The sequence below is a fragment of the Triticum dicoccoides genome, chromosome 5B (assembly GCF_002162155.2).
Source record: "Triticum dicoccoides isolate Atlit2015 ecotype Zavitan chromosome 5B, WEW_v2.0, whole genome shotgun sequence".
Classification (NCBI taxonomy): Eukaryota; Viridiplantae; Streptophyta; class Magnoliopsida; order Poales; family Poaceae; genus Triticum; species Triticum dicoccoides.
The window spans coordinates 5,891,383-5,899,468 of NC_041389.1; the positions used below are offsets into that span (position 1 = coordinate 5,891,383).

An 8,086-nucleotide genomic window follows, 5' to 3' on the forward strand; every position below is an offset into this window, starting at 1 on the left:
TGGTGAAGGAGCAGAGGAGAATGCAGAGCAACAAGGACAAGCAGGGCAACATGATGATGTACAGCAACATGAAGATGCAGAGCATGTAGGCCAAGAAGGAGAAGCAGAGCCAAATGAAGATGCAGAGCAAGTAGAGCAAGAAAAAGAAGCGGAGCAACATGCAGTAGATGAAGATGCAGAAGCACATCAATTGAGGAGAACCAGAGCAAAGAAGAGATGTTTTGAAGGCAATGTAGGAACAGATAGTGACTCAGATGACAGTGATTTTGATCCTGGTGACATGGTAGATAGTGACTTTGAAATCAGTGATGATGATGATGATGACCTTTATGCTGACAATGTGGATGAGGATGAACCAGTTCAAAGGAAGGACAAGGTGAAGCAGAAAACAACAGCAAAGGATAAAGGAGTTGTAGGGGAAGGAAAGGAAGAAAACATGTCAGATTATGAATCTGAAGGTGAAGATCTTTGGGCACCTGATTCAGATGATGAAATGCAAACCAAATTTAGAGCATTTAGAAAGGAGGATCTGACTTGTCCAAAATTCCATGTTGGACAAGTGTCTGAAAATGTTGATTTGCTTAGGAAAGCAATTAAGGAATACAGCTGCAAGAATAGAGTTGATGTCAAGTTACCAATGAATGACAGGAAGAGAGTCAAAGCAGTCTGTGATGAAGATTGTACCTGGTACTTGTGGGCTTCTTATGACAGCAGAACCAAATGTTTCATGGTAAAGAAGAATGTTGAAGAACATAGTTGTTGCAAAAAATGGAAGATCAAGGCTTTCACAGCACCTTTTCTAGCTAGGAAATACCTTGAGAGTTTCAGGGCTGATCAGGATATGAATCTTAGAAACTTCTCAAGGGTTGTTCAAAAGGAATGGCACATGACACCAACTAGGTCCAAGCTTCAGAGGGCAAGAAGGCTGGCTATGAAAATAATTCATGGAGATGAAGAAGGGCAGTACAAGCTGTTGTGGGATTATGGAAATGAGATAAGGAGAAGTAATCCTGGTAGCTCATTTTTCCTTGCACTAGATAATGAAGCTAGATTCAACAAGGCCTACATGTGCCTTGATGCATGCAAGAGAGGCTATCTTCAAGGTTGCAGGCCTATGATCTTCATAGATGGCTGCCATATTAAAACAAGATACAGAGGGCAGTTGCTGGTTGCAGTAGGAATAGATCCAAATAATTGCATATTCCCCATAGCCATAGGTGTTGTGGAAGTGGAGGACAAGCCTAACTGGGTTTGGTTTCTTGAGAGGCTGAAGAGTGATCTTGCTATTATCAACACATCCCCATGGACAGTAATGTCAGACAAGCAGAAGGTATATGCACTTGAGAAGTGCAGAGACCAGTACAGTAGTACAAGATCTTATGGTGGATCACATGCTTCAGCAGGTAATTTAAACATGAGTACTCTTGCTCACTTGCTCTGTTTCAGTCATGCTTTAGTGACATTGTTAGTTTCCATTTGTTGACACTTGACATGTCTATCTACAGAGGTCTTTGCCTAGAGTACTTCAGCACACACCAATCCAGAATCAACATTCTTAACAAATGCACAAGCAATGTTGAACCAGGCCCAGACAAGCACTAACACAATCAGGCAGGGAGAGCTAGCTAAGAAGATGTTGGCAATGAAGCAGCAAAGAGAGAAGGAACTTCAAGACAAGAAACAAGCTATACTAAAGGGAAGGATAGAAGCAGAGTTGAAGAAAGCAGAAGAGGCTGCTAGAAGAAGGCATGAGAAAGCAGAAAGAAGGCTATAGAAGCTGAGAAGAAGAGAGAGGCAGCTGCACAAAAGAAGGAAACAATGGCCATCCTGAGGCAAGCAAGAGCAGAGACAAGGCAGATAATAGTGGAGACACAAAGAGAGCTTTCTGCTGAGAGGAAGGAGAACTGGCTGCTGAGAAGAAGGCACAAAAGGAGGCTGCTGCTGCAAAGAAACTAGAAGAGAAGAAAGCCATTGCTGCACAGAAGTAATCAGAGAGACAAGCACTCCTAGCAAAGAAGCAGGAAGAGAAACAAGCCCTTGCTGCAAAGAAACAAGCAGAGAGACAATCCATTGCAGCAAAGAAGGAGCAACTGAGGAAACAAGCACAAAGAAACATGGAGGGAGCTGGGCATGTGCCAGACAGATCAAGCATGTTCGACATCTTTAAATGATCTATGAGACTGTTTATCTTGTTTTAGCAAGAGTACTCCTTCAGCAATGTAAAATATGACTGTGTTTCCCTTTCTTGTTATCTTTAGATGATCTATGAGACTTTTTATCTTTAGATGATCTTATGGTACTCTATTTTGAGTAGTGCTAATGAAGATGCACTATAGAATCTATATTTTGGTATCAAAATTGTCTTGTCTGTCTACTCATTTGTTGTCATTCTATTGTTGATGTCAATACTGCTTCCACATTACATCCTGGCTGCCATTCTTTTCATTTCATAAATATGATATGATAACTTTACACAACAACTCATTTCACAATTATCATGTCAGAAAGATAACAGAACACAGAGACAATGTTTCCATTAAAGATAGATAGATAGATCACTTCATACATTTCTGGCCTTGACAACCATAACATTTGATACAACCAAGCTAACTTCATAGCCATTTCCTAACATTGAACTAGTGAAAGTACTTAACATGCTAAACTACTGAAGCTGTTCTTCACTTCTCCAGTACCAAAATGAGCACTTGTCTTCATCACTTCTTCTTCTTCTACAGTACTCCTTCATCACTTCTTCTTCTTCTAATGCAGAGAGCACATGTCCCACCTTCTTCATCAACAGAAGAACACAGAGGGCACACAACAACATCACACTACCTAGCAGAAGCTTCAGCGGCACCAAGATCTCTGCACCTAATCCAATCAATGCACTTTCTTGGTGCCTGCTCATATTCTGCTGCAGAGAGCCAGGCCTTGCCAAAGCAGCTCTACTAGTTGCACTTGAGCTGCAATCCTTCTCCTCTCATTCCTAGCCCTAATGAGTTCTTCCCTCCTCTCCTCTGTTGCTCCAACAACATCCACAACTTGGTTCCCAATCAAGAAATGAGCATCTACTAGGTACGCAATATATTCCATCTCCCAAAACCAGAAATCACACCCAGTAGCCTGCAAACCAACAGCAAAACATCAAACTTTGACCAACAAAAGGGCAAAAGTGTTGCCAAGAACAAAATCAACTGATCCTCTGTGTTACTTACAGAGTGATTGGGACATCTGTAGAACACCCAGCCCTCGTGATCCTCTGTGTTCGAAACGTAGTACCTCACTGTTGCCTGGCAGCGAGGACATGGGATGAGTGGCACCACCACTGTCCGGCCGCGGAAACCAGACCGGGCAAAACTAGCAGAAGACATGGCGCAGTGGTCGTCGGGGGCGAGGGCAGGATGGGCGCGCGGCGGCGAGATGGCAGGATGGGCGCGGCGGCGGCGAGAACTAGGGATTTGGAGGGGAGAATTGGGGATTTCTATCTAAACGGCTTTTTTACAAAAACGCCCTCCCGCAAATGGGCACTTTAACGTAAATCCTCTGCCCACCTACGTGGAGCCCGTGGACTGGTCAAAATTGCAGCGTACGTTGCGTCTACGGCGCACAGTGACCGTATTTTCACTGTTCGCCGTACACAATGACCGTATTGCATGAGTTCTTTCGTACAGTGACCAAAGTGACCGGGCGACGCAAGTTGAGGGACCACCGATGAATTTTACTCTTTTTTTATATATATCCAATGCAGTCTTGCTCAGAAAAAGAAAAGATAAAAAAATAAGCAACACAGTGGCGTTATCCCCTCGCTCGCAATGGCTAAACCCATGCCGCTCCCGACCCCGGCCGCCGCGGCGGCGGCGGCGGCGGCAGCGCGCCTCCCCGTCGGCCTCCTCCTCCACACAACCCCGCCTCTCCGCCTCCGCCTCCGCGTCCCCTCCTTCCTCTCGCCACCACCCCAAAGCCGCGGCCTTTCCTCCCCCCTCCGGGCTGCCGCCGCCGCCGTATCCACCACCACCACCGGCAGGCGCGCCGCCAGGCCGCCGAACCCGGGGCAGGTCATCAGCGAGGGCAGGGACGAGGACGCCCGCCGCGCCGTGTGCCCCGGGTGCGGGGTGTTCATGCAGGACGACGACCCCGACCTCCCCGGCTTCTTCACCAGCCCCTCCCGCCGGCCCCCGCAGAACGAATTGGGAGAAGAAGAATCCGATTCTCCGGAGGTGTTCGTCGGGGACGAGGAGGATGCGGACGACGATGGCTTGCCGTCGGAGTCCGATCTCGCCGCCGAACTGGACGGCCTGGACACCGGATTTCTCGAGTCCCTCAAAGAAGAAGAAGACGAAGAAGATGAGGATGAGGAGGAGGACGGTGGCGGAGAGGCGGAGGCCGGCATGGACGCCGGGAGCGGCTGGGACTCGGGCTGGGACGAGGGGATGGAAGAGGACGAGGAGGAGAAATGGAGCAAAGAGCTGGACGGCTTCACGCCGCCGGGGGTCGGGTACGGGAGCATCACGGAGGAGACCCTGGAGAGGATGAGGAAGGAGAAGCTGTCCAAGGCGGAGCGGAAGAGGCGGGTGAGGGAGGCCAAGCAGGCCGAGGCGAGGGAGGACTCCGCCGTGGTGTGCGCCCGGTGCCACTCGCTGAGGAACTACGGGCACGTCAAGAATGACAGGGCTGACAACCTGATCCCGGACTTCGACTTCGACCGGTTCATTTCGTTGCGCCTGATGAAGCGGTCGGCCGGCACACCGGTCATCGTCATGGTGGTGGACTGCGCCGACTTCGACGGCTCCTTCCCCAAGAGGGCGGCCAAGTCGTTGTTCAGGGCGCTCGAGGGGAGGGGGAACTCCAAATTGAGCGAGACGCCGAGGCTCGTCCTTGTCGGCACCAAGGTGGATCTTCTGCCATGGGAGCAGATGGGGGTGAGGCTGGAGAAATGGGTGCGAGGCCGTGCTAAGGCCTTTGGAGCACCAAAGCTCGATGCTGTCTACTTGGTCAGTGTTCATAAGGATTTGTCGGTGAGGAACTTGATCTCATACGTCAAGGACCTAGCCGGGCCGCGTAGCAACGTGTGGGTGATCGGCGCGCAGAATGCTGGGAAATCTACGCTGATCAATGCGTTTGCAAAGAAGCAAGGTGTTAAAATCACAAGATTGACGGAAGCCGCAGTCCCGGGAACTACATTAGGCATATTAAGGATGACAGGAGTTTTGCCTGCAAAGGCTAAGATGTATGACACTCCTGGCTTGCTGCATCCGTATATTATGTCAATGAGGTTAAACACCGAGGAACGGAAGATGGTTGAAATCAGGAAGGAACTTCGGCCACGGACCTTCAGGGTGAAGGTAAATTTAGAGTGTTAAAATTTGTCCTAGTTCTGTTTATTTCAGATGGAGTGGTTGACCTTTATTGCTTTGTAGTAGCCCATGAATACAAAAGCATAACTACCGGGTTCGTAACTAGAAATGGCTACTTTCTTCAGTCTATTTTCATGTCAACATTCTAGTTGTGTTCTAAATAGCATTCTTCACCTAGAGATACGTCTTCAAGATCTATAGATATTGGTAGCACTGTAAAATACTGACGATGCTAAAAGTCAACACTTCTGTCACATAAAAGTTGAAATGGACTTCGGTAAACTTGATGATATTGTGGATTTATAGTTGGCTGTTACAATTAATCACAAATGAAACAACACTTGGATGATTTTAACCAGTAACCCCTGCACTCCTAGTTATGGCTCTACTCTTGAAGGACCTTATACACTGAATACACTTGGGTAACTCTAATCCCTTGAAAGGTTAAGTGATTTAATAGCACCTCTTAAGCTCCTTAACTCTGAAGTACAACAATATTGTTCTATGTTGTATTGGAATCCACGAGGCTAGTTTGACTCAAATTTTGCAAACTGTTGCAGGCTGGACAATCTGTCCACATTGGAGGGTTAACACGCCTGGATGTACTAGAAGCTTCAGTTCAAACCATCTATGTAACTGTTTGGGCATCTGCCAATATTTCCCTTCATCTTGGAAAGACTGAAAATGCCGAAGAACTGCGGGACAAGCATGTTGGCATCAGACTTCAGGTGAGACCTGAATTTCCAACCTGGTTATGTTGCTCCTGAGAATAAATTAATTAGATTCTGTTTAATCAAAAGACTCCATAAAGATTACTTGGAGGTAGGGATGCAGAGCGGACTGGTTTGCGGGCTACAGCGTAGTATAAATCAATCTCTAGTTTAGTGTTAATTTTCCGGCGATTTGGGAACTAATTTGTTCGTTTCGCGGGTTATGCGGGACGCCGCTTGCACCCCTACTTGGAGGTAAGGTTGCTTTATGGAACAACTCTGCGTGTGCTATGCTATTTGAATAAACAAACTGCTGTTTACTTTGTTCGTCTGCTTTAATCAAAGGACTGCATAGGTTTGTTCAGGTGTTTGCCATTAATTTGCTATAATTGTCATATGTCATAGGCTACTAATGGTATATAAATCTAGAGGCTGAACTCCTATTATACACTGAAAGCTGTCAATTTTCAAGAGAATAATGAGCCCTGCTACCTGCTTTTACTGTTCAGTGCATATGCAGCCGGTGTTTATCTTGTCAATTTTCAAGAGAATAATTAGGCCTGCTACCTGCTTTTACTGTCCAGTGCATATGTAGCTGGAGTTTATCATCCATAATATAACCATGAAAAAACATACTTTTTTTTTGCATTTCTATCCATCATACTGATTTGTAATACACTAATTGTGCAGCCACCAGTTGGGCCAGAGCGAGTCGCCGAACTGGGCCAGTGGACAGAGAGGCGGATCGACGTGTCTGGGGTCAGCTGGGACGTGAACAGCACAGACATCGCGGTCTCCGGCCTAGGCTGGTACTCGCTGGGCCTGAAAGGCAACGCCACCGTCGCCGTGCACACTTTCGACGGCATCGACGTGACGCAGCGCGACGCGATGATCCTCCACCGTGCCAAGTTCCTCGAGAGGCCCGGGTTCTTGCTGCCCATCTCCATCGCGAACGCCATCGGCGAGGAGACCAGGAAGAAGAACGAGAGATTGAACGCCCAACAGCAGAGCGACGGCGAAGACGATGACGACGACCTTTCCGACGACGAAAGCGCCTAGTGACTGTGAGGTGACAATAGTGAGAACTGTTAGGAGATAGGAGTGAGTGAGGAATAGCTGTTGTTTGTGAGTAGTACTCCAGCAAATGGTTCCATTGTGGAACTGTGATGATGTGTATTGCACCCAATGGGAATATAGAAAAAGGCCACTGATAATTGAGAGGAAGGAGATGCCATTCTGCCCCCCTTGCACACAATACAATACAGTATACAATTTGGTCGCTGGTGCTTCTTGTTCCCTGACGTTGACTCCATGGCCTCATCCTGATGATGTGCTAACAGCACTTTCAGTTAGGACCGATTCTGTTTCAACTGTTGCTTGTGTGATAACACAAAGATTGCAGCTCCAGGTGTCCATTCCAATTCCAATTCCAGTCAGTGCAAGCCTTGTTGGATTCAGCACAATGTTCCTTTCTTTCTCTATCAGGTGGTGTGATGTGATCATTGATTGGTACAAGACCTCTTGGGTTTAGTAGTGCCCATGCAGGATATGATACCCATGGTCACACTCACACATTCATAAATCTTTTTTTTATCTCTAGAAATCAGAAAAAAAGAAAAAAAAAACGCATGGAAATATGTGGCCTCCGTAATTCGGAAATCGCGAGAAAGGCCAAGCCAAAGCTCAGTCCGAAAACCCGTTACCGACTTCCCGCGTATATAGTGGCGGACCAGAAACCAAGGTTTGTCGGCGCGACGGATGACGACGGTGATGCCCCCGCCTGTTGATGGGCAGGCGAGTGTCCTGCACCGCCGCCGGAGAGCTCACCCCTGACGGTGGGTTCGCCACGGCGCGTATGTGTATCACGGTGTAACGCCGTGTCGCCTGTTGTCTCTTCTTCACCGTATGCCATGTGGGGTTTTCGCCGAGTCGTCGTCCCCCTTCGCCATGCCACAAAAGATATCTCTCTCATTTTAAAGTGAAAAAAATGCCATATTGCCTCTCATTGGTAGTACCACCTTC

General features: G+C 47.6%; 1 protein-coding gene across 1 annotated transcript; it reads left to right on the forward strand.

Moving 5' to 3' along the window:
• Window positions 1-3,788: 3,788 nt before the first annotated feature.
• Window positions 3,789-7,343, forward strand: LOC119306982 (GTP-binding protein BRASSINAZOLE INSENSITIVE PALE GREEN 2, chloroplastic-like). The gene is made up of 3 exons (XM_037583060.1): window positions 3,789-5,342; window positions 5,915-6,082; window positions 6,755-7,343. The coding sequence occupies exons 1-3, from the start codon at window positions 3,813-3,815 to the stop codon at window positions 7,121-7,123; spliced, it is 2,067 nt and encodes a 688-aa protein (XP_037438957.1). The 5' UTR covers window positions 3,789-3,812; the 3' UTR covers window positions 7,124-7,343.
• Window positions 7,344-8,086: the final 743 nt, after the last annotated feature.

Coding starts and splice junctions, on each gene's coding strand:
- LOC119306982 (XM_037583060.1), top strand. CDS start 3,813: ATGGCTAAACCCATGCCGCTCCCGACCCCGGCCGCCGCGGCGGCGGCG. Junction 5,343..5,914: donor CACGGACCTTCAGGGTGAAG/GTAAATTTAGAG, acceptor AAACTGTTGCAG/GCTGGACAATCTGTCCACAT. Junction 6,083..6,754: donor ATGTTGGCATCAGACTTCAG/GTGAGACCTGAA, acceptor CTAATTGTGCAG/CCACCAGTTGGGCCAGAGCG.